This window comes from Loxodonta africana, chromosome 3 (genome assembly GCF_030014295.1).
Source record: "Loxodonta africana isolate mLoxAfr1 chromosome 3, mLoxAfr1.hap2, whole genome shotgun sequence".
Classification (NCBI taxonomy): domain Eukaryota; kingdom Metazoa; phylum Chordata; class Mammalia; order Proboscidea; family Elephantidae; genus Loxodonta; species Loxodonta africana.
The window spans coordinates 74,081,029-74,106,414 of NC_087344.1; the positions used below are offsets into that span (position 1 = coordinate 74,081,029).

Sequence of the window (25,386 nt, forward strand, 5' to 3'; positions counted from 1 at the left end):
TGCGCTGAGGAAATACGTCATTCAGCCGCAATGACTTCTGGGTGTTGTAGTTCTACGTGTGGACTGGCTGCTTGATTGTAGTGCTTCCTAATGATTGGATGTTGTGGGACCTTTTTAAGACGGCGACTTCTCATTCGCCAGCCTGGAGCAGTTAAGTTTGAATTTGGTGGCGGCGGTCGCCTGTCCGGTTAGCCCCAGAGCCGATTTCCTCGCTGGTGGAGCGGAGAGGTTTTTCCTCGCTCTTGTTTTGGGACCTGCAGGTATGTGACTCGCGCCTTCTTTATGCCCAGACCCTGAAGGAGGGGGGTTCCCTACTGGCCCTTCTGGGTCCTTGTTCACCTTCCCCTATTCCTTTGCGGTTTCCTTAGTTTCCCTTCCTCCCTGACCCTTTGTCATTCGGTCTCCCCCGTCCCCACAGCCTCCACCGAAGCACCATGGCTCCGGCTAGGAAGGGCAGCAGTCGGTCGACTAAGACCAATTCGTTGCGGAGCCGGAAGCTCGCCTCCTTTCTCAAGGACTTCGACCGTGAAGGTAAGGGGCGGGGCCCGGGTCGTGGCACCTACCTGGAACCATCGCTGGGTCCCGGCGGGTTGAGACGCAGAGAGCACGGATTCTAAGCCTCATGCATCCGCCGGGTGACCCGCGTCCTGTCGGCTCTGCCTTTTCACAGTGCAAATCCGATACAAGCAAATTCAGTCAGACAGGCAGAACCTCCTCAAGGAGATGGATAACCTGTACAACATCGAGATCCTGCGGCTCCCCAAGGCACTGCGCGAGATGAACTGGCTCGACTACTTCGGTAGGTGCTGCTAGAGTTTCCCGCAGGCCTCGGTCTGGGACCCCTCGGTGGTACAGACTGCACACTGCCTTCAGAAGGAACCTGCTCAGATGTCACCTTTTTAGTGAGGTCTTCCATGACCACTGTTGAAAATTGCAGCCCCACTTCCATCTCCTCTCCTTGGTTTATTCTCTTCCATAGCATTTATCATCATCTGATGCTGGGGTTTTTTTCTGGGTAATGCTGGGTAGGCTAACTTTGTCTATAAAGGCCTAGGTAGTAAATATTTTAGGTTTTACGTGTCAGAGGGTTTCTCTTATAACTACTCAACTCTGCTCTTATAGCTCCAAAACAGCTATAACAAATGGGCATGGCTGTATTCCAGTAAAACTTCATTTATGGACACAAAACTTGAACTTCACATGTCACGAAATACTCCTTTGGTACTATTTCCAACTGCTTAAAAATGTAAAAAAAACGTTCTGAGCTCACAGACCATACCAAAGCAGGTGGGAACAGTTTGCTGATTCCGGATCTAATCTAATACATATTTTACCTATTTTGTTGATTACATATCCTTTTATCCACAACCAAGATTGTAAGCTGCACAATGACAGGGCAGGAAATTTATCTGTAGCCAGAAAGGTATCTGATAGGTACTAAGTACTCAGTAAACTTTATTAAATGAATGCATGAACAGCTTGGTTTGTTACCAGAGCTCAGATGGAAGGGTGAGCCCTAGGGAGTTTTTTCTGCAGCTTATAAAAATTGCCTGTTTGAAAATGGGCAAATCAAATTGTGATGTGTAAAGATACAAGAGTTTTCCTGGCCAGAGAAAGAAAAATCCTAGTCTGTTCTCCCGCCACCTTGTTAAAGATTCAAGGAAATGCAGGTAGGCACCCTTTCTGCTGCATTAACCAACTTTTCCACTTTCTTTTATTAGTTACCCAGGCTATAGCCTCCTTCCTGGATAGAAAGGCATGTTCTGTTTACAGTAGCCAGTTGCCATCAAGTCAGTACTGACTCATGGTAACCCCACAGGTGTCAGAGTAGAACTGTGCTTTGTAGAGTTTTCAGTTGTTGTTGTTGTTGTTTTTGGAATTAGATCACCAGGCCTTTCTTCCAAGGCACCTTTGGGTGAACTCAAACTTCCAACCTTTTGGTTAGCAGCCAAGCACATTAACTGTTTGCACTACCCAAGGATTCCTCTGTTACAATAGCAGACATTGAATAATCTTTTCAAAGTTGCCCTTTTATTTATTCATTCATTCATTTGCTCGTTTCTACAAGTGTTCATTGATCATTTGTAAGTCACAATGCTAGGTGCTGAAGATGCATTGACAAATTCAGACATTGTGCCTCAGGAACTTACAGGTTAGTGTAGAAAGGTGATTAAAAACTTTACACATGATTTTATACTTAGTTATAAGTGCTATAAGAGCAGAGTAGCCACCAGTAAGCTCATTTATGTAGTGCTTTCTATGCTTTACATATGTTAATTAATTTTATCCCCATAACAAGCTTATTGTCAATATTATCTCTATTTTATAGATGACAAGATTAAGGCACAGAGAAGGTAGTTACTTTGCTCAAGGTCTCATAAGCTAATTAGTGGCAAAGTCTATTTGAACCCAGATAAAATTCTGTTTCCAAAGCCACAGTTCCTGGCTGTTATACAGAATACTGTGAGAGTTTCTAGCGTGAGAACCTCACCTAACTTTAATTCTACATCTGAATCTTTCAAAGACCTCTTCATTCAACAAACACTTACTACCCAACTACCAGATGCCAGATTTTTGCCAGAAGCTATGGATATTATTGTTATTCTCAAGGAATTCACAGCGAAGGCAAGGGTGGACACTTAAACAGCTCTGAGTAGTTGTTGGGTAGGAAGAGGGTGAGTAACTAACTCAGTACTTTGCAGCAACCTACTGTGAGGGAAAAATAAACAGTTTGGGGGTCAAGGCAAACCTGAGTTCAAATTCTAGCTCTTTCATATTCCAGCTGTATGATCTTCCTCAAGTTACTCAATCATGTTAATCTCTCTGGTCTTGGTTTCCCTATCTGTAGAGTAAGGGTTGTGAGGGTTGAGACGTGGTGAGTGGAATGCTTGATACATAGTAGGGCCCATTGTTGAGGAGGTGGCTTTTGAGAAGAGTTTTGAAGGATGAATTAGGAGTTTATTGAATGCAGAGAAGTATTCCAGGCAGAGATAATAAGTATTAGGGCACTTAGTCCTGAAAGGCGGGGGCACATCTGGGGAAAGGTGAGAAGTTTGGTGTGGTGGAACATAGAGTAGGTCATGCGTAAGAGTCAAGGCTGGAGAAAGACTAGATTGTGAAGGCCCTGGAATGTTGGACCAAGGGTTTAATCTGGTCCAGTTTTAGACAGATAACTGATAGTGTAGGGAAGATGAGTTATTGTCAAAATCTGTAATAACTAAATAACATGTTCTTTTTAAAGCCCTTGGAGGAAACAAGCAGGCCCTGGAAGAGGCAGCAACAGTAAGTGATCTGTCCTGTTTTTGAACTGTTGGTTAGTTCTTTAGTCCAGTCACAGAATCCAACCAATGAGTGCTTACTGTGGAAGAGGTTCCATAGGGAACATGATCTGCTCATGTCGTGACACAAAACTACAAATCAGAGCTTCTGATATAATATAGCCAATGTTATTACACCAGGTTGAGAGAATTCTAGTCTTAAAACCCAGGGGAAGGATGAGACTTGGGTATGGAAGCTCTTAATTGGTAGGTGTGTCAGGAGTCCCAAGACTACCCTCAGGTCTGGTGATTTATTGGGATTTACAGGGCTCAGCATATAGTCATACTTAGGGCTATGATCTGTTACAGCGAAACGACACAAAGTAAAATCAGCAAAGGGAAAAGGTACATGTGGCAGAGTCTAGAGGAAATCAGGTGCAAGCTTTCTAGAGTCCTCTCCCAGTGGAGTCACACAGGACACATTTAGTTTCTCTAATAACAAGTTGTAGCAACACATGTGAAATGCTTTCTACCAGGGAATCTCTTTAGAGACTTAACGACCAGGGTTTTTATCAAGGACTGGTCACATAGGCACCCTCTGGCTAGCGTGTACCAAAATTCTAGACTCCTAGAAGGAAAGCAGGTGCTCAGGATAAGCCATGTTGTCTGTACAAAGAGTTTGGGCACAATGACCCGTTATCATTAGGGAATGTTGAGAACCCTCCCAAAATTCAAGTTCCCAGATGCCAGCCAAGGGCCATCTTTGCAAGCAGACCTTTCTAAGCATAGTGGTCTCAGGTCTGCTGTGTTCACTCATTTAGGCACTGTGAGTGATTGGTGGCCTGCCACCAGTGATACCTTCATTGCATGTCAGTTGTTTATAGAGACAGCAGAAATTTGGCAGGGATACCACCTCTCTCGCTTCCCTTAACAATCACAATCTATTACAGCACTGTTTCTTGCTAAGCCCACATGGCCTCAGAATCCTCAGAGCTGTGCATGTAGTCCCTGCCACGCCAGAGATGAAAACCTGTGTCATTCCTAGTCTAACACCTGTTCTGATGTCTGCTTCTGGCAATACCCATACATAGAGGTGGTAGCCACCACTGTGAACAAGTTTAGTTAGAACGGCCACTGAAAGCCCTTTGAAGGACCCAGGAGTGTGATAGAACCGTTATGGAGACCTCTCGACTCATAAAGAACATGAAGTCTGACACAGGACCAAGTGCTGGAGAGGATGCGGATCATTAGAAACTTGTATTGGTTGCCAACAGTATGTAAATAAGTGCAACCACTTTAGAAAACAATTTGGCATAATATCAAGGCTGAATGTTTGCATGCCCTGCAACCCTATAATGCCCTATCCCTACATATACAGTCCAGAGAGAACTTGGACATGTGCATCAGAGACATGTACAAAATGGTTCAAGGTAGCAGTGTTTGTAATAGCAAAAAACTATTGACAGGAGGATGGAAAAATCCGTTGGGATATAGCCACACTGTGGAATATTACACAGCAGTGAAAACAGATCAACTACGACCACAAATAGCAGTCAAAACCAGACAAGATCTTGTTTAAGCATACATATACTTGTGAAAAAAAGGTATGACATGCATATATATAAACGTTAACATACACATACGTATATATCATAATATAGATGCTTTTTTTTCTTTTTTTTTTTTTTTTTTTAAAGCAAATGGAGTGGGCAATGACAGGGTTAGGATCCCGAAAATCAAACCTGTTGCCGTTGAGTTGATTCAGACTCATAGTGACCCTACAGGGCAGAATAAAACTGTCCTCTAAGGTTTCCAGGGAGTAGCTGGTGGATTCTAACTGCCAAGCTCTTAACCACTACACCACCAGGGTTAGGATAGTGGGCACCTTTAGGGAAGAGACAAGGGAATAGAACAGGGAAGGAACACATAGCTAGAAGCAAGTTATTGGCAATCTTCTGGGTCTTGGATTGGGTGGTAGGTTTATGGGAGTCTTATATTTTAAGTAACGTAATATTCTTGTTTGTATCAAATATGTTTAAATTAATTGTTTCTAATTTTAAAATATTGTTCCTCATTTGATGGATCTGTTGTTTTCTGACTATCTTTGTTACAGGCTGACCTTGATATCACAGAAATAAACAAACTAACAGCAGAAGCTATTCAGACACCCCTGAAATCTGCCAAAAGTAAGTACTTTTCAAAACTACTTATTGAAGTGAGAATGCTGAGGTCCAGGGTGGTTATTGGCTGCACAGGCAGGGCCTCACTGGTGGGGCCTCTTCTCTAATGTTTGGTCTTCAGTCTTGTAAATCCAGAAATTTGATTTTGTCCACTATATTCAATATATTGTTCTGTTCTGTGTGAGCTAAAGGGAAAGGCGGAAAAAAAGCTGTGCTGGTTTGTAAATCAGCGTCAAACCAGTCCGGGGAGGCTGAGGTCCTCCACCTCTGGTGCCACATGTGTGGTGGGTAATAAATCCCATTCCACATGCCAACCGTGTCCCGTAGAAATCTCAGCTTCCCTTCCCTGGTCAGTCCGGAACCCAGCTGCTCCACACAGCGCTTTTCTCTCTCAGCCCCATTCACCCAGGGCTAGGTTAGCAGGTACTGGCCCCTTCTCTATTTCTTGGGTTTGATAATTTGTTGAAACGACTCACAAATTCCAGGTAAAGGCCTATCTTTAGCAGAAAAAAGGATAGGATGAGGTCCAGGAGGGGTCTTGGCACAGAGCTTCCGTGTCCCCCAAATGTTAGCTCTCACCAACCCAGAAGCTACACTGAGCTTCCATCTTCCAAGGCTTTTATTGGCCTCCTCACATGGCCATAACAGATTATATCATACCTCCTGAGGGTTAATCAGCATCGGACCCCAGGTCATCCCTGCTGATCTGATCATCCGCCACTCATTGGCCTCAGGTGTGGTACAATTCAGCCAGAACCAAAGGTCAAATTATTTACCCAAATTATTAGCATGGACTCAGGCCAGAATGAGCAAGGGGATTCCGCACCCTGCAGCTGAGAACCAATCATTGTTTGGATTGGGTTAGAGAGGTGTTAAATGGTAATACCAAACTGAGACTCTTCCTGATGTAAGCAGAAGGGTGGAAAGAGGATTGTAAAAGGAATCTTTCTCAGTATGTAATTCCATGTTACTCAATCCAGTGATCTGTGTATGTAAAATCATCTGTAAGACACTCTAAGAAACACTGTGTTATAGGAAAAGTTATATGGGAAGCCAGGTTTGTAATCGGGTTACTCAGTGAGCGGGGACTCAGGCCAGACTGAGTGGTGATGTGGAGTCAACGTCATTGTCATTCAGCTGTATCTAGCTCTTGTGAGGACAGATAGACCCATGGCCTGGATTTCATGGCTGGCCCCCAGGCACCTTCTCCACTAGGCAGGGCCAGAAATGCTGTCTGGTTCTTGTTCTAACTTGCCTGCCATGAAGAAAGCATGCCGTGTCTCCATTCCTAATGTTTGTTCCAGTCCTGCTTCCCTGAGTTTATGATGACATAATTGAACTTGGGTGTTCCCAGAGTTCCTCAGCTACATATTTACCATCTCTTAGATCACTTTGGGTCATTTCTACACTTTAGGTAATCTCATCAGTTTCTAAGTACCACCAGTTTTGCTTACTTGGTGGGGGGTGTACGGAAGGGGGGTGTTCTGATTTCACTTCTGGGAACTGAACACAGCAGGACCAATATCAACCAACAGTTAAAATTGTTTTTGCGCTCTTATTTAGTGTGTCAGAGTTTCAGCTGAATTTAAAAAAAAAAAAAAAAGTGGAGTCTGATCTCTCTCCTGTGGTTAAACGCATGAATTTTCTCTGCAGAATCTCTGCTCAGGATTGTCTAGGTTCTGGTTATACATATTTACAATGGGACACTCATTACTTTTTATTTAGTAGACACTAAGACTATTAGAAAATTCTTCCCAATTTTGAGCCAAAGTTTCCTTGCGGTACCTACATATTGACACTAGTTTTGCTTTTTAGTGTCCTGTAGAACCATTTTAACCCCTTTTCCATATGACAAGCCCTTAAATATTAAAAATTGTTACTGTTTCCTCTAGCTTCATTCATCTTAAACATCTTTCCTACTCCTCCTCCTTAGAAGATGATTGGCATGGCGATTTACCATTATTATGACATGTTGAGAATGTTCCCTCTGTGTCAGTACTCAGAGGGCATTACGTTCATTCATTTCACAAATATTTATTGAAATCTTATTACATGCCAGGCACAGTTCTAGGCTTCAGGGATACATGAATGAAGACAACACTGTTCTTGTGGCGCTCACATCCCAAGCCTCACAATACCCCGTGTAGTGACTACTCCCTTTTATAGATGAGGAAGCTGTGTGACCCAGTGAGTGGTTGTACCGGGACACACGTTCAAGTCCGCTGGACTCGAGTCCGGGCTCTGACTCAGAATGCCAGGCTGCCCTTGTCAGGCATCATATGGGGTTTCTGACCATCTGCTTAGTTTCTTTTGTCTAAACTCTCTTTTTAAAAAGTTTTAGTCTTCATTTTGGGTCTATTTCTTGATTACACCTTAAGGTTGCAAAAGCTTTACTCCTTAAAAGAAACGTGACTGCATCAAAGTTTATTCCCATCAGAAATATCACTCTGTTCAACCGTTTCTTACAGCACGAAAAGCAATACAAGTGGATGAAATGATAGCAGAAGAAGAAGAAGAAAATAAAAACAAGAATTTACAAACTACAAGAGTAAGTAGGCCCTCAGGTTGGGGAATGAGGGCTAAGATGCCTGAGGAGATACGAAGATGTATGATACACTCGTTGCCCTCCCAGACAGAGTTAACAGTTTAGTAGAGAAGATCCCACTTTAAACAGGTAAACACCAACAGTGATAATAGAGGCAGGTATAGAGTGCATGGAACACAGGGGAAGAAACCGTCAAGTCTTAACTGCCCTATTAGGACACAGCCAGGGCTTAAAAGGTGGGTGAGATTTCACTGGCTGGAGCAGAAAGGGAAGAGACTTCTGGGAAGAGGGGTGGAAGTGTACTGTCCACCTAAGGAACAGGGAGCAGTTTGGTTTGGCTGGAGTAAAAGCTGTGAGGGTGATGTGGGCAGAGACCAGATAACCGATGGCCTTGTATATCAAACTTGGGAGTTTGAATTTCATCAAGTAGGTAATGGGAAGTGATGTGATCAGAACAACTATATTCAGGATAGATGAGGGATGGGGAAGTCTCGAGACAAGGAAACCAATTAGGAGGCTATTCTATTTCTATTTTTAAGAAAAATCTGCATACTTTTATATCTCACAAAAAAATAGCTGTTTCCCCAGTGTTAAATGTACAGTTCAGTGACATTAACTACACTCACCACACTGTGCCGCTGTCACCACTGTCCATTTCCAAAAATAGTTTGTCACCTCATACAGAAGCCCAGTACCCCATAAGCTATCGTACTTCTTAAGCTGAGGCACTGACATGGTAGAAAAAGCAGGGGTGGTTTCGAGATAAAGGGCACAATGAGCAGGACTGGTGGGGGAACCCAAGATGACTGGTTTCTGGCTTAGGCAGCTGCCATCTGGTGAGATGGGGGACACAGAAGAAGAGCGGTGTTGGATGTGTTGAGTGCTTAATACTTTTCCAAGACATCTAGGCTAGACAGAAATTTCAACCCGGAGCTCAGGAAGGAGGAGGAAATTGAGAGAGTCACTGATGGCCAGATCTTTAGGCGGCTGTCCATCCGTGTGTGAGGGTAGACGAGGTTGTGCAGGGAGCATGAAGGGGGAGGAAGGCTGAGGATGGAGCCCAGGAACGGGTGTAGAAAGAGGAGCTAGTGAGACAGACGGCGGAGGGACAGCCAGAGAAGTAGGGAAGACAGATCTTGGAAGATAAAGGAGGAGAGAATTTCCAGAAAGTAAGGAGTGATTCTTGTCAGGTACCTCAGCTGAGTCAGGAAGGGTGAGGACTGCAGAGGGACCCTTGGATTGAGCACCCAGGATATCCTTAGTGACCTTCACAGCAGCACTTTTCTGTAAAAAGGGCTGGGGGGCAGGCTACCATGTGTTCAAAAGAGATTTAACTTTGGCCAAAATCCTATATTCCGAAGGCCCAGCCAGCATAAACCCTTAGTTGGTCAGTTACGTTTTAAATGAATTGAATCATTCAATTCTGTGAGGAAGTCCTTATGTTTGCTGTTCATTTTCTTTTCCAGAGCTAGAGCAGACCTCCCCGCCTCCCTTCTTTTTGTTCCCTTCCTTACTGTTCTTCTCTGCTGGGCTTTCTGTAACCTCAGTTTCATTTGATTGCGATTTCAGGTTAAAAGGTGTCCTCCATCCAAGAAGAGAGCCCAGTCCATACAAGGAAAAGGCAGAAGCAAAAGGTAATAGGTTTTCCAAATTTAGATATGTGTTCTTGATTTTACTGGACAGGCATGTACATCATGGCAGAAATAGGGGGTAAAAAGGGCTTTTGTGCCAGAGTTCATATAAAGCATAAAATCATCAAATCCTTGAGTGAGCTGGAGGGGCTTCTGGAAATGGTCTCACCCTCTAACCCAACACCTACTCCAATTCTTCTGCCCATTTTCACCATCCTCCCCTACTTTATTTTTAATTCAGACAAGGAGAGTCAGGCCTGGAAAAACATGCTTTAGCACTGCAGATATGTTTAGTTGCCTGACAGTCCATATGCAGAGATACCCCGTGGTCGGTGATAAAGTGGCTGCCGCCTGCCTTTAGTTTCTTGAAATGTCCTCCTGATCCTGCTAAGTAAAGATCACCATGGGCTCGAACTGATGATGCTGGACTCTACCAAACCATTTGAGCGAGGGGACGTCTCAGAGAAGCTTAGAGGAGTAGTCACTGGGATGTGTGTCTGAAGGAGGGACTCCTCATTTCTCCCCGAGCAGTGTAGCGGGACAGTAACTAGCCACCTAGCAAGAGGACCAGACCCCCAGCTGGGGGAGCCTGCAGATTGTTAAGGGGCTGTCTCCTGGGTTCAGAGTTCTGGCTCTAACTTAATTAGCTATGTGATCCTGGGCAGGTTACTTAAACTGGATTTCTTTATGAAATGAGGATAATAATGGTGCCTTCTTCATCAGGTTATGAGGGTTACATGTTAATCAAGTTAAGGTTCTCAGAACAGTATCTCACAGTGCTCTCTCCAAGTGTTAGCTGCCTCTGCTGCTGCTGTTACTGGGCCTGAGAGTTGACATACCTCATGGCTGTTTCTTACCTATAGGTCAAGCCGTTGTAACACTATTACCCCAGCTATGAACCGACTGGAGTTGTCTATGATAAAACCAACCCCAGGCGTGACACCCAGGTTTGATTCAAGGTGAGTCTTGAAAGCAGCCCTTGGATTTTGGTGGGACCCCAGAATTTGACTTTCGTCAGAGAAGGAGTATTTAAGAAAACAGGCCTGAGAAGCCATTGCAGAGGAGGGCTTCCAGTGTTTGCCTTTCCCCTGAGGGTGGGTTTACATTCTCACCCATTGTCGGTAGCAAAGTGATTGTTGGTATGATGAGAGGGAAGAGAACATTCTCCATGGAGGTGTCTGTGTGATTCTGGGCCTTTTTTAATTCTGATGAGGCTTTTTTTTTTTTCCTTAAATCAGTAAGTACTCTCCTCTCCCCTTAGTAGGAGTGAAAACTGGTACCACCTTTTTGAAGGGCAATGTAAGTTAATACCTTTCATACCAAAACCACTTGCCATCAAGTTGATTCCAACTCATGGCAATCCCATGTGTGTCAGAGTAGAACTGTGCTCCACAGGTTTTCACTGGCTGATTTTTCAGAATTAGGTCACCAGGCCTTTCTTCCAAGCACCTCTGAGCACACTTGAACCTCCAATCTTTTGTTTTGCAGCAGAGGAAGACTTAGTTTCTACTTGAATCTCCAATCTTTGCTGTTTGTTTTTCACATGAGCATAGAGTAAGGACATTTAGGGGAAGGCAGGTAGCAGCATTTTAACTGCCTTGACAAAGTTAGTCTGGGGATTACCATAACCGTAATCTCCGAATCACCCTCCTTTGACCCTGGAAAATTCCTCTTGATGGAAGAATTTAGGCACTCTTGGAAACACATTAACCACAGTTTATTTCTGGCTTTGTGGATGGCTGGCATCATACAGGATTTATGGACCTAAAATTTACATGGATACAGATTAACTTTTGCTAGATGTATGTTTGATAATTACAGCCTCCTTTCTCCAGCTGTGTTTAGTCATTACTGCTTAAAAACAAATTTTCCCCCAAATTTAGAACTCTTCAGAAATGCAACTCAAGGCCAGGCGGGGGTTGGAAGAGCCTGGTGTCATTCAAATTGCCGAGTCATCTTCACAGAGATTTTCCCACTTTTTAGAGTCTTCAAGACCCCAGGCCTGCGCACTCCAGCAGCCAGAGAGCGGATTTACAGTGTCTCAGCGAATGGCAGCCCCCTTGCCGACAGCAAAGAGATTTTCCTCACAGTGCCAGTGGGAGGCGGAGAGGTAAAGTATTTCAGAGGGAAGCCAGACCACAGTGTGCTGTAGAGTCAAGCCTTTCTTTTCCCTGGTCCATAACCCACTGCTTTCCCGCAAAGTCCTTTCAGTTGCATGGGTCCTGATCTCCACACCCTGCAGGACCCAAAACCCAGTTTTCTCTCCCAGGTTGAGGCCCAGACTTGGGAAGCTCCCTGCCTCAGCTCTGGGTTCCATTTGCTCCCCAGCTAACATTTGCCCACCTGTCTTGTAGCAGGCCCAAGATGTACAAGACATGGTTCCTGGCCTTGAGAAGCAGCTCAGTAGCCAAAATAGATGGGTTCACAATTGACTATAGCATCACGTGATCAGTGCGATAATAGAGACGTTCAGGGGAGTACAGAGGACAAAACGTTCAGGGTATGTGCTTAGTCTAAAATGGGGAGCCTGAGTGTGCCTTCATCTGTATACTTAAAGGGGTTCTGAGGCAGGCCAAGCCCAGTTCCACTGGGCTGAGCACAGCAAGCTGCAACCTCAGCTCCTATGAGGGAAAGATGGTTTATCTTCGATGTAGCCTGCCAGGATTTCTCTGCTAATTTGCTTGCCTCTGAACCCAGATGATCCAGCCACTGACCAATGTCATTGTCTCCTTAGAGCTAACACCCCTGCCCCCGCCTGCCTTGCCATTTCTCCATCCCAGCCATTCCCCTCTGTCAAGGGCAGAGTATCAAGGGGACCCCTTAGGCACACTGAGCTGCTGAATCGAGGTTCCTGCCATAAGGGACATACCAATTGAACCCCCTCTCCCGTCTCTATAGAGCATGCGATTATTGGCCAGTGACCTGCGGAGGATCGATATCACGCAACTGGATCCAGAGGCCTTGGGAAGCATTAAGAAGCTCTCTGTAAGTCTCACTGATTCATCTCCACACGTAGGATGCTTCCAGTCGCTGTCTCGGTTTAGGTTTACTTAGGATTGCCTTTTGGGTCTGGGCTGATACTAAGAATTGTACTGCCTCATTTTCCCAAGGGATTTGACTGTTAGCATACTTTCATGGCAGCAACCTGCCCCTAAATCAGTGTTGAGTTTGGGTCCATCCCACGTTGCCTACCACAGAAGTTTCACAACAGAATGAAAATTCTGCCTCCTGCAGGCAGCTAGTGCCAGGGTATCTCCGGACACGTTGACTGGCAGGAACTGAAACTTACAATAGTTTAGGAAGGGGCTAAGGAGGTATTTGTATGGAATCTCGCAGAAACAAAGAGCTGAACAATCAGGCTTCTAGAGAGGTGGGGACCTCAGCAACAGGAGTACGTGGACCGCCGTTCCAGTGCCTCCACCTCCTGTAGTGTCTCTGTCTTCAGGGCCCGGGCACTTATTTCTGTCACACGTCTTCATTCCTCTCTCTCGGCAGATAACCTCCATGAGACTTGGTTCTGATGTCCCTTAACATTGGTTTTTATGTGGTTTTGAGTAGCCACATCTCCAACTCTTAACTTTATTGCTCCATTCAAGAGGAAGAGCTTGATTCACCTTTAGTCAGATGGCCATCCCTGGCCCAATCGGCCATGGTCTTGAGTAGCAGATGGGAGCACTTGGTGCAGACATGGCTGCCTAGGCCCACTCTTCTGTGGGATCTGGGAAGGGAACATTCAAGGGAAGGGCACAAGGGCAGAGCTGGCTTTCCAAACATGTCCTGCTGAACACAGACCTAATGCAAAATCCACCTACAACCAGCTACCCAAATCTTGTGACACTGGTCATCTAGCTGAATAATAGCATTACTCGTCCCAAATTAAACTTTGACTGTCTCATTTAAGATGTTATTTACTCTTTTGTTTAGATAAGAAACTCAGATTCAGAAAGGTTTGTGATACCAGTAGAGATTGGAGGGGCTGAGATTCCCTCTCAGACCTGCCTGGCTCCACATTCCCTGGTACCCGGCTAGACTGTGAGCGGCTAATTGGGCAAGCATGCCAAGTGCCATCACTAAATTCCCTGTCTCCTTCTCTTTTTAGAGCCGTCTTGCCCAAATCTGCAGCAGCATACAGTCCCACAAATGAGGCTGCTATTCCAAGAAGCCAAACAGGATGAACCTTTAATGGGCACTTCTTGGACCCTCAAGAGACCTCTTCCCTTCAGGCTTATTGTTTATGATCCTCTTGGGGACTTCAGGGAGAGGGAGAGCAGGAGACACAGTTCCCCAGTCATTAGATAAAGCTTTGCTACCGTTTCTAGCCTCATGCCTCCCAACCCCGGTGACCCCGGACACTGCCTGCTGTGTCTCTGAAATCAGAACTTCCTGTCTTTTGCCAGCTGAATCCTCCTTCCTGCCCTCAGAGCCACTGCCTCCTGTAAGTCAGCATCCACTCTACCTTGCCCCCCACCTCCAGTGGAGGCGGATGGAAGAACCTCATGTTCGTGCAAGACCGCCCACGCCCCTCTCTCATCAGAGAGCACTCTGCATCTACTCTGTGTATGCTTGAGGCTTGGGAGGTTTAGAGAAATGAGCGCCCCAGGCCATGGGAGGGCAGGTCCAGGAAGCTGGGAGGGACTGGACAAAGCAGGCCAGGGCGGCAGAACAGGACATGTCGCAGCAGTGACCACAACAGTAGGATGTATACACCCCTCCCACATCCACCCCCTTTCTCCCTCTGCGCTGGATGCTAAATGGGGCGATGGACTCTCACCTGCTGTGCCTTGGGAGAGTGCTATCTATTTATTCCTGTTTACTGAAGACCAAAAATTCGTTTGGAGGCAGCTTCATCTTGCTCCTCTACCTCTTTAGCGATGGGACTCTGGGTAAGGGAATTGGTGGGCTTAGTCTAGGGTTTTTAAGTGACTGGCCACAGAGTAACTTTTTAAGCCATCCATGGTCCAGTGGTCCCTGCCAGGTCTGTTGGGAGCAAATGTAACTTGTCTGGTGGCCATATTCCATGTTTCGCCTGCACCCTGGGCGTGGACTAGTTATACGACGGTCAGCAGTGAGATCCTTGTGTTCCAGCCAGCCTCTCTGCCACAAAGAATCATGGGATGTGTTCCAAGAGTATGGGAACTGAGAGTCCCCACCACAGGTACACCACTTTTCTCATGAATGGCTCTTCGTTGTACTCTGTATTATTTTGCTACATGACCATTCTAGTAAACCAATCTCGTTCAAGTTGTATTCTTCCAAGTTGTTTTAGTCTCCCTTTCCCAAGACTTGTACATACTGTCTTCCCGAGTAATGGTATCTCTAAGTTGATTTGTTCTTATCAGAGCTACTGAAAGTTACTGTTTTCAATAAATTCTGGGTTTTTATTGATATCCAGCCTGCCTGTCATCTCCAAGCCGTGCTGCATGGACTAGGGGGCTCGTTTCGGAGCTGAAGCTATTGGAGTGGGGGTCTACTCAGGAAACAGCTTCAGCTACTTTCCTAAGACTTGAAAACTTTTACATCAGGCAGAATTCTGACATTTGAAGGGGGGCCCTCATCCCAAGATCCAGGGCACAGGTAACCTCAGCCTCCAAGCACATTCCCTAAACACCTTGATTCCGTGAGCTGGAAATGTACGTCTGGGAGGATAAAATCTAGGGTATCTGTAGTTAACTCTTTAGTCAAGTTGGCCAAGAACAAAGCAAGGTCAAGGGTAATTCCGTGGTCATGCTTCTCCCTTCCCAAAGCTCTGGGGTCTGGAAGATCTTCCTTGCTAGAACTGTTTCTGCATTGAAAATGACTGACATGGAACTAACGGTGGAAGAGTGTTCTGCCTGAGAAGTCTGAGGCTTCTTACTTTGTCAGTGTTAAGAAGGAAACATTTAGGCTCCAATATACTTTACCTAGAGCAAGGCTTACCCTTTCACTCCATTGGCACCACTCCCTAAATGAACCTAATTGTAGGCAATGCATAGGGGTAACAGGTGCCTAATAAATGCATTGAGTGACTGAGGTTGAGGGGTCCTTCATTCTGTATAAGGGGCTGACTTGGAAGGAAATGAGTTCCCCATCACAAGAATTTTAATAATGAGCTGAACTAGCACAGGGCTGGGATGCTGCAAAGAAAGTTTTAATCTTACTGCCAGTCCACAAACCAAAAGGGCCTGCAGTCATACTTCTGACCTGTTATTTAATTTTAAATTAGTTGCTAACAAATCTAGATTTCACAAAAAAAATCTAGATTGCTCACCTCAAAAATAGAAGATCAGGCAACGGACCTGCAGTCAGTGAGCTGAGTAGCAGCCTCCCTTGCCCCTTAGAGAATCCTCTTCCATTTCAAAGCAGTCCCTACACGATGACTTTTCCCTTTCTGTTACCTACCTAGTCCCTGTGGGCAATCTGGTTTGTACCTCTGCTGTGTATATAAAGCAAATAAAAACAGAGCTGCTCTGGGCTGAAGGGAAGATGGGGCCTGGAGTCCTCTTCTGCACCAGGACCCAAGGCCATATCAATGAGCCTTAAACCAAACTTGGCTGTCACTGAGTCAGTTCCTCTTCATGGTGACCCCATGTGTGTCAGAGTGGAATGTGTTCCATAAGGGTTTTAATGACTGATATTTCAGATGTAGATCGCCAGGCCTTTCTTCTGAGTTAACGCTGGGTGGACTGGAGCACCAATAAGCAGTAGGTTCATTCTTTGCCATACAGGGCCCGTGAGTTTTCCAAAAGCCCAACAGGGCTTCCTGTTTAAGGAATTCCAAATGCGCTGCCTTAGGAAGAGTCAGAATAAATTATTCACATGGAGAGCGAAGATGTCACCCGGAAGACTAAGGGGTGACTGACCCGAGCCATGGTGTTTTCAGTCGTCTCATATGCGTGCGAAAGCTGGACAGTGAATAAGGAAGACCGAAGAATTGACGCCTTTGAATTGTGATGTTTGTAAAGAATATTGAATATACCACAGACTGCCAAAAGGACAAACAAATCTGTCTTGGAAGAAGTACAGCCAGGATGTTCCTTAAAAGCAAGGATGGCGAGATTACATCCCACATACTTTAGACATTTATCAAGAGGGTCCAGGCCCTGGAGTAGGACATCATGCTTAGTAAAGTAGAGGGTCAGAGAAAAAGAGGACCCTCCACAAGATGGATTGACCCAGTGGCTGCAACAATGGGCTCAAGCGTAACAACGACCGTGAGGCTGGCCCAGGACTGGGCAGTGTTTTGTTCTGATGTGCATGGGGACTCTATGAGTCAGAAACAACTTGACAGCACCTAACAACAATGGAGACCTAGTTCTCAGTGTGTGTGTGTGCACCGTGTGTGTGTGCGTGCATGTGTGCATACGCAGTAGCACATCACTTAAGCCTCTCTTTTTCAGCATCAGGCCTTTTTGCTTAAAGACGTTAATATCCCCATCTCCACCAATGATGAGTCCTCATACCAGTGCGGGTCTTACCTGCACAGTGTGTCCACCACCACTGAAGAACAAGGTGTCTCTGTGTGTGCGCACAGGCTCGAAGCGTCGGCTTTCCTTTTCTAATCTTATGCAACATGACAACTGACTTGTACCTAAAGTTCAGCGTAACACACGTGCTCAAGATTTTAATGCTGGATAATTCATGTGGCTTCAGAAATGGAAGGAAGGAGCAAGAAACAAGAGTTCAATCAGAAAGGGGGGTTATAATGAGTCCCCCACCTTAACGGGTCTGGAATCCAATTTGCTTTGGCTCAAGTGCCTTGTCCCCTTCCTCTACAAGATTAGATGATCCCCCTTTATAATCCCTGCCTGCATCACCTTACCTATCAAACAACAAGCCCCCTGCCCTCACCAGAGTAACCTGCACTTCTTGTCTTCCACAAGCACTTGTCTTCCACACTTGGTTGGTATTCCTTAGTTGATAGTAGGTCCATGTGGTTGGCATTTTCTGATTCTCAGATGCTGGGTACTTTGAAAGACAGAAACATACCCTTGGCACCAAGATAGCAAGAGCCCAGCTCCATCTGCAAATTTTCAGTGCCCACAGCACATGCTGTGTGTCACAATATGCCAAGAGCCATCAGGGTGGAGACAGATGAAGGTCTCCAAGGATTCGACTCTTCAACTCGGATGTAAAGGTCACACTGGCAAATGTACTTAACAGTGCCCCAGCCGGCTGTCAAGAATGAGCACTGTTACAGTGGAGGGAAGAGAAGGGGGCACAGATGAAGCCTGAATTGGGAGGGGAGGTAGAGTGTTTGCAATGGGGAAAACAGCTTTGTTTTTTCGTTTTAAACCTACATGAGCAGCCTTGGTCAAGACATGTTCCTTGGGGCTAGGATCGAGTGATCCATAATCTGCTCCCAAGATGCTGGTGGGCGTCATGAGGTCATCCATGAACCAGGAGTTTCTGACCTCTCCATCGACCAAAGGTCCCAGGGGGACCAGCTACTAAAATGGGGCAGGGGGTATCCTGAGGACAATAACAGGCATTCTATAGTTTTCCAAGGTAACCGGCAGACACTTCTGTTTAAATGACAAAAGGATACAGAGAGATTTAAAGAGTGCTGTTTTTTTTGTATGGTAGGAGTCCCTGGGTGGTACACATGGTTAACACGCTCCACTGCTAACCAAAAGGTTGAAGGTTGGAGTCCACCCAGAGGCACCTCAGAGGAAAGGCCTGGCATTCTACTTCCAAAAAGTCAGCCACTGAAAACCCTCTGGAGCATAGTTTACTCTGACACTCACTGGGTCACCATGAGTTGGAATCAGCTCAGCGGCGACTGGCGGCTGTAGTGTAAGGAGTCTCATTCGCGCCCTGAGCGGTGTGATGGGGGGACATCAGGAGCCGAGACGCTCTCCTCTCAGGCCAGAACTCAGCCACCGCTGAATAAGAGCAGCGAGAACACTGCCCTGTCTTCCCCTGGGAGCTTTCTTCCCCTGGGGCCTCCTCACACCTGCCCAGGCAGCAGGTCAGGCAGCTCTCTCCCGGACTCCAACACCGAATTTATCCCCATCACCACGCTCTTCACATGGCACTGCTGTTACCTAGTTAACGGGTCAGACAAGGAGGCCTTAACGTCCTAGCGCCTGCCACTTAGTAGGTGCTTGGTTAAATGAGCGAGCACCTTGCCGAGCCTAGAAGATCTGGAGCCTCACTGCCCAGAGAAATTCATTTCAATTTCTGATCACATATTGTACGTCTCCGTGGTGCCTCACGCCTCACTAACAACATTAAGTGAGCACTTACCATGTTGGTGTGTGTGGTGGAGGTCCTCTGTGCCCTGGTTGCACACCTCTGTTGGGCTGGACGTTAGCAGAGCAACAGGCCCAACACCTCTAACCCACTCATTCACCCGAACCCATGGAGGGGTTTCCTAAATGTGTCCTCCACTAGGCTGGGAGATCTTCCAGGGCAATGGGAGTGTGTGATTCCCCTCTGTGCAGAGAGAGCTCAGACATATACTCTGGAGACCCCCCAGAAACTCCAGCACAAACTGTTCAGTGGTTCAGCAATTGTCCTGCAAGAGGTACCATATCACAGACAAGTTTTTATTACTTTGTCCTGCACTGTAGAACCCAAGAGATATAAAAACATTTCCAGAATTAGCCAAAGAAACCACCTCCCCAAACAGCCCCCTCCCTCCCTGGGTGGGCTCAGAGAGGGGTTCTGGGGCTGCAGGCCACCTTCCTCTGTCCAGTGAACAAGTTCCATAGAAAAATAGATCTGTAGGGGCTCCCAGCGAGCCATGACCCCGCATCATGCCGGCACCTGTGCAAGGCTGGGCCTGGGACCCATCAGGATTCTGGGACCTCACACCTCAGTGGAGAGGAGATCTACCCTGGACACCGAAGTCCTGTCAACACTGCCGGGGCCCCTCTGCAGGACTGCTGTGGGGGTGAGGGGAGATCTACCCTGGACACCGAAGTCCTGTCAACACAGTCAGGGGGCCCCTCTGCAGGACTGTTGTGAGGGCAGGGGGAGATCTACCCTGGACACCGAAGTCCTGTCAACACAGCCAGGGGGCCCCTCTGCAGGGCTGTTGTAGGGGGTGAGGTCTGAACCTTTAGAGACTGACTGATACAGCTGGAGATGGGGATGGCACTCCCTCCACCCCAGATGAGGACGCTGCCACCCAGGCCGTGTCCTTTCCAGACGTCCTTGGAGGGAGGGCAGAGCCCAGAGAGCACCTGGCAGGAGACCCCCCCAACCCTGTCAAAGGTAGAGTTATATTTCAGTTTCCCCCAACACCCCAGAGTCACTGAGCTGGAGCAGGTGCTCAGTAGATGGGGGAGCAGGGTTGCAGGGGACCCCAAGGAGAGAAGAGCTGCTGCTGGCAGGGTGAAGCCAAAGGCACTGCTTGTGAGTCAATACCCCACCACGGGTGCTCCCCAAAGATGTGCTGCACCTCCCAGCCCCCTGCTTTTCTGCACCCCTCTTGGGCTTCTCTTGCCCTAGGTCTCCCATCTGGCCTGCTGAAAACTCCACTCACCCTAAGGAAGGAAACTCCCCTACAAGGCCCTGTTCTACTGACATTTCAGCCAAGAAGCCTTTCCAGCACCCCTCCACAACCTCACATCACCACTGTCCATCCCCTCCTCTAGCCTACCTTCCCACAGACCCTCTAGCTCTCCCTCGGGCCCCGGCATACTGTTTGAAGGCACCCTTGTTACTTCTTGGTGCCCAGGCCCATCTCCCACCTAGTCCAAGCCCTCCAAAGGCAGCCTGTGTCTCAGTCACTCCTTTCATCCATCCTTCTTTCCCACCCCACCCCACCCCCCACACAGCCAAACCCAGAACAGACCTCTCTCAAGGATGACCTGGACTGACTCAGCCCAGATCCTGGGCCCAGGCCCAGACCCAGGCCCAGACCCAGCAGCCTTCCTGCAGTCCTCTGAAAGCACCAGCCTCACACAGGAGCCCTTCTGGATAAGGGAACTTGAGAGTCAGCTCAGAGACATGCAGAAGCCAGAGGAGCCAGCACGTCACTGAAGGCTAGGTGGTACCCAGAGGGAGGAGCTATAAAGAGGGGTTACCTCTAGAGTATCCCCTGGGCTGCCTTGGGGAATAATGTTGGCGCCACAAGGCAAGACCGAGGACTCGCGCTCCAGAGCTGGCCTCATCCCTGGATTGGAAATGGGGCAACATGAGGTCTAAGGCCAGCTCTGGCACCGACTCCTCATGTGGCCTCGGTTTTCCCATCTGTGTAGGGGGGAGCTGGGCCAGCCTGTTAGAGAGAGAAGGTCCAGCTCTGAGAGCCTCCTCTTTACCATCTCCAAGGCTGGAAAGCAAAGCCCTGAGGTCCCCAGGGAAGAAACATCTCCTCTCATGCTCCTCCCAGGGTGCCCTGGCCACTGAGTTTATAAAAGGAATGTGATGGGAGGCCTGCTGGGGCCCCAGGAGAGCACCAGGACCCTGAGTGGCCTTGGCTGAGATGTCAGCCCAAGAGCAGGTAAAGCAGAACTCAGCTCTTGCATCCAAGGCCGTCAGGGTCCAGCCCCTGAGCTCAGCACCACCTCTACCCACCTGGATCTCAGGGGCCAGTGCCCAGGTAGGCCCCAGTCCAGGGAGCCTAGGAGCTTATCCCTCAGCCCAGCTTCTCAAGCCTGGGCTGCCAGGAAGCTGTGGTCACTGCCAGGCCTAATGGGTGCCCCTCAGTGGGTCTGCGGAGAAAGGTGCATCCTTTGCAGCAGACCCAGTGGGTGTGGAAGACTGAAGAACATGAGCTAGGGTGATGTAGGTTTACCATCTTCCCTGTCCCTGCCCCACCTCTGTCTGAGACCTTGAATTTCCTCACTCTGTAATCTCTCTCAGGGGTCCTCCCCAGGAATTTGAGCCTTTCTCCAGTGGGGCAGGGGTGGGGTGGAGCTAAATCAGCTGAGGCATTCAGACTGGGGGAGATGGATGGGACAGGAAGTGAAATGAGGGAAGCTGTGGCCCCGGACAAGCTCTGTGGCCAAGTGAAGGAAGAGAGTGCTCACTCTCGTGTGAGTGGAGAGCAGCTTGCCAGGGTCCTTGGACAGGGCTGGGAGTCTGGACCCTCCCTGAGGTCCTGGCCCGGTAAAATGGGGGGTCACTCACACCTGTACCCCCTGGCCCTGCAGCTGAAGCACTCGTGCCCGCAGGGTGCTGATCCCGCTGAGGAGGGCCTCTTGATGGTCTGCCGACGTGATGCCGAGGCTCACCAGGTCCCTGCAAACAAGGGCTGGTCAGCCCCAGGCCGGGCCAGCATCTGCTCCCCCGGGGAGCCCTCTCTGCACAAGCTGTCCCTCTTCTCTCCAGACAGAGGGCCTCAAATCAGGGCAGGCTGGGGCTTCCCATATAAGCCAGGAGCACTAAGAAGCCCCTGGGTCCCCCAAGCCCCAGGCCTTGACCTTGGTTCCTTAGACTCACTGGGCAGTCATCATGGCCACAGCCTCCAAGCTCCCATAGCCAGCTGCAGCAAAGCTGTCCTTGTAGCGGCAAAGGTCCAGGGCCTCCAGCCATGCACCCACAGACCCGAAGGAGGGGAAAGTAGAGAAGGCACGGTCCGCCAGGGGTGTGGGGGGCCTGGGAGTCAGAGGAGCTGTAGTCAGTCGGTGGCAGGGATATGGCCCCCAGACCTGGCAGCTCTCCTAGGGAGAGGCCAGCTGAGAAAGGACGGGAGAAGGGAAGGGCAACAAGTCCCAGGGGTATACCTGGCTCATACAGGGGTGCTGGGTTACAAGGTAGTCCGACAGGCGGAGGGTGGGTCGTACCTGAGACAGTTAAAGGTAACGGGAGCACTGGAACAGTCTGGGGGTAGAACATGCCTAGAACAGGTAGGAAGGTGGCCCATATTTGGGACAACTAATATGAGTCTCACTGATTTACTGGCATTTCAATTTGTTAGGACTATCACCACATGTATTTATCCAGTTGGTGCTCATTTGTATCTGGAATATGTGGGGCGAGAGCCAGGGAAGTAGATGTGTGGGTGACAGGCTGGATGTATCTAAGGCGGTGGCAGTAGTCATGCCTGGACAGGCAGGGAGGCCAACCATGGACAGGTGAAAGGCTGGCTGTATCTGGTATGGGTGGGGATAAATGGGAGTATACCTGGAACAAGGAAGGTGTCAGGAGTACCTGGGACAGGTGGTTGTGGCACACTTCGGGGGCTCTGGGTCCTGCATCATCTTGCTCAAGATGTTGTGGATCTGGGTGAACCTGGGCCGCTCACCTGGGTCCTTCTGCCAGCAGTCAAGCATCAGTCGATGCAGGGGGGAGGGGCAGCTCCTGGGGGGTGGCAGCCGGAAGCCATCCTCCACTGCTTTGATCACCTGGGCCACAGGGTGGGGGGAAGGCAGAAGGCTTTAGGTCCCCCCAACACACACACTCATACATGCACACATGACCCATCGCAAGAAGAGCTCAGGCGGTGGCCAGGCAGGAGGGGCTGGCTAGTTTAGGGAAAGCAAGTGGACAGAGAAGAGGGGCCTGGGGCTAGGAGGTTAAGGGTCAATGTGCAGAAGTCTACAAGCCGAGGCAGAGGTAAGAGGACAGAGGCAGGAAATTAGAGTTACAGATCACTCACATCCTGCCCAGACATGTCCCAGTAGGGCCGTTCCCCAAAGGCCATCACCTCCCACATGACGACACCAAAGCTCCACACATCACTGGCAGAGCTGAAGTGGCCAAACTGAAGCGTCTCTGGGGCAGCCCACAGAGCGGGGCTCCGGCCACTCTGCAGGGAGGCAGGCAGGCAAATCAGGGGTGGGAAGAAACAGAGTTACCTCCCACCACCACAACACCACAGGGCCCCAGATCAGCACCACCTGCCCTTCTCCCAAGGCAACCAGCCCCCCTAAACCAGGGCTTCACTTCTGGGGACAGCCCACCAGCTGACCACCCAGGGATGTTCACACTGGCATTTATTCAGGACCAACTGGGTAAGCGGCCGGGTGGAGGAGTGACCCTGACACAGCAGGGTAGGGACCCGGGGAGGTGGGGCTCCAGTACAGTTTGGCGGGAAATGGGCAGACCAGGCAGGCTTGGCTGGAGAAGGGGTCCTCACCATGGTGGTATAGACAGCCTCAGCTCGGTCTCGAGGTCCCCGGCCAAAGCCAGAGATCTTGCAGACAAGGCTGTTACTGAGTAGCACACGGCGGGCTGCCAGGCCCCGGTGGACATAGCCCATCTCCGAGAGATACTTCATGGCCGATGCCAGCCCTGGCAGCAACCCCATCAGCTGCCCGGCCACCAGCTGTCCCTCGTGCTGCTATTAGAGGGAGGAGACCAAGGCAGGGGCTGCACACTCTGGTCCCCTGGTGCTGGGTGACCCCAGGAAGTCATTTAGCTCCCTCAGGGCTCCAGCTTACTCCCGTGACCCACCAGCCCTGCCTGGCTAGTGGACACCTTTTTAAGAAGTGATGCCAATTCTAAGCTCCACCAAAGAGAAAAGTAAGGGACCAAGAATAACATGGCATCAGTACCCCACACTGGAGCTCAGGCCACTCACCCTGAGGAAGCCGTCCAGGGCCCCGTGGCTCATGTACTCAGTGACGATCATCAAGGTGCTTCCTGTGGCCAAGGAAGGAGAACACACATACGCTGAGGTGTCTGCTCCACTCTGCACACACACGCTCGCCCACCCAGGCCCCAGGCTGGACCAAGACAGAACCAAGGCCAAGCTTCCCTAATCTTGCCACCACCCACTGCCCCTGCCTAGCCCTAGTATCCTCTACACAAGGAAGAGAAGAGGAATTGTCCACAGGGGGCCAAAGGCCAGGGTCAGCAGCTGTAATAAGTTTACTAAGAAAGGTCACCCAAGGTCAGAGTGATCTTCCACCCCCATCAGGGTGTCGCCACAAGTCAGAAAGGTCCAGGGTCAGAGGGGCCAGCCACCCTGAGTCAGCAAAAGGAAGAAGTGGGGATCCATGCTGAGCAATTTAGTGGCTCCCTTCCATGGCTGAGGGAAGAGCCTAGAGAAGCTGGAGAAACAGAAGCCTGGCCCATCACATTCGCTCCCCCTACTCCTGGGCTGGGCGGCAGGGATTGGAGCCCCGGGCCCTACCTCGGGTGATGACGCCCTCCAGACGCACGATGTGGCTGTGATCAAACTGGCCCAGGGTGAGGGCCTCGGCCAGGAAGCTGAGCCTCTGTGAGTCAGAGCAGCCGTCCCACAGCATGTGCACAGCCACAGGGAGCTCCTGGCGGCCGGGAAGCTGCAGATAGCCGCAGTACAGCTCGCCAAACCGCCCTGTGGGGAAACGGCACCTCAGAACCCCCCCTGGAGCCTAACCCCTCTGGCCGACCCAGGCAGGGTGAGCTGAGGAGAAAGCAGCTTCTGGGTCATGGGCTGTTTCTGGGCTGGGAGCTCCTGAGTTCAAATCTCAGTAAACCGAGTATCAGTAGTGTGACCTTGGGCCTCACCTCTCTCTTCTCTTCTCTTGGCCTTGGTTTCTTTCTCTGTGAAATGGGGATAACAGCCCTCCCTGCCTGCCTCACAGGGAGGATCCAAAGCCTTAGGAAAGGATGCTGCACATGCCAAGGTTTCAAAAGCCATGAAACCCAGTGTCCACAGGAGGGGTGCCCATGATATTTATCCTGCCCACAGCCCCTTTCTGGCGCTGTCCAGTGGGTCTGGAGACAGCGTCAGGGGATGTTGTCAGGCTCCTGGTGAAAACAGCCCTCCTCCTCTGAGCACAGGAGGCTGAAGGTTGGCAGACGGGAAGAAAGCCAGGTGGGAAACTGACCTTTAGACAGCGAGCACCCACCACGTGAGCCAGGCTGAGCACTGTGCCATCCCCGCCTTTGAATTGGTTCAAAACTGTTTGAAG

General features: G+C 49.1%; 2 protein-coding genes across 2 annotated transcripts in view; one reads left to right on the forward strand and one right to left on the reverse strand.

Moving 5' to 3' along the window:
• The first annotated feature begins 9 nt into the window (after nucleotides 1–9).
• CDCA8 (cell division cycle associated 8) lies at nucleotides 10–14,998 on the forward strand. Its single transcript, XM_003415505.4, has 11 exons — nucleotides 10–260; nucleotides 419–531; nucleotides 671–799; nucleotides 3,242–3,282; nucleotides 5,371–5,443; nucleotides 7,906–7,985; nucleotides 9,552–9,616; nucleotides 10,477–10,572; nucleotides 11,597–11,723; nucleotides 12,512–12,598; nucleotides 13,713–14,998. Exons 2-11 carry the CDS (start codon nucleotides 435–437, stop codon nucleotides 13,755–13,757), a joined length of 840 nt encoding a protein of 279 aa, XP_003415553.1. The 5' UTR covers nucleotides 10–260; nucleotides 419–434; the 3' UTR covers nucleotides 13,758–14,998.
• A 3,277-nt stretch (nucleotides 14,999–18,275) lies between these two features.
• Nucleotides 18,276–25,386, reverse strand: part of EPHA10 (EPH receptor A10) — a 37,403-nt gene continuing 30,292 nt past the window's right edge. Inside the window, exons 11-17 of the mRNA XM_064281744.1 lie at nucleotides 24,621–24,806; nucleotides 24,066–24,127; nucleotides 23,622–23,825; nucleotides 23,142–23,291; nucleotides 22,694–22,887; nucleotides 21,983–22,138; nucleotides 18,276–21,781 (exon numbers count right to left, since the gene is read on the reverse strand). Coding sequence (XP_064137814.1) covers nucleotides 21,667–21,781; nucleotides 21,983–22,138; nucleotides 22,694–22,887; nucleotides 23,142–23,291; nucleotides 23,622–23,825; nucleotides 24,066–24,127; nucleotides 24,621–24,806 — 1,067 coding nt within the window. The 3' untranslated portion in view covers nucleotides 18,276–21,666. The remainder of the gene's footprint in view (nucleotides 21,782–21,982; nucleotides 22,139–22,693; nucleotides 22,888–23,141; nucleotides 23,292–23,621; nucleotides 23,826–24,065; nucleotides 24,128–24,620; nucleotides 24,807–25,386) is intronic.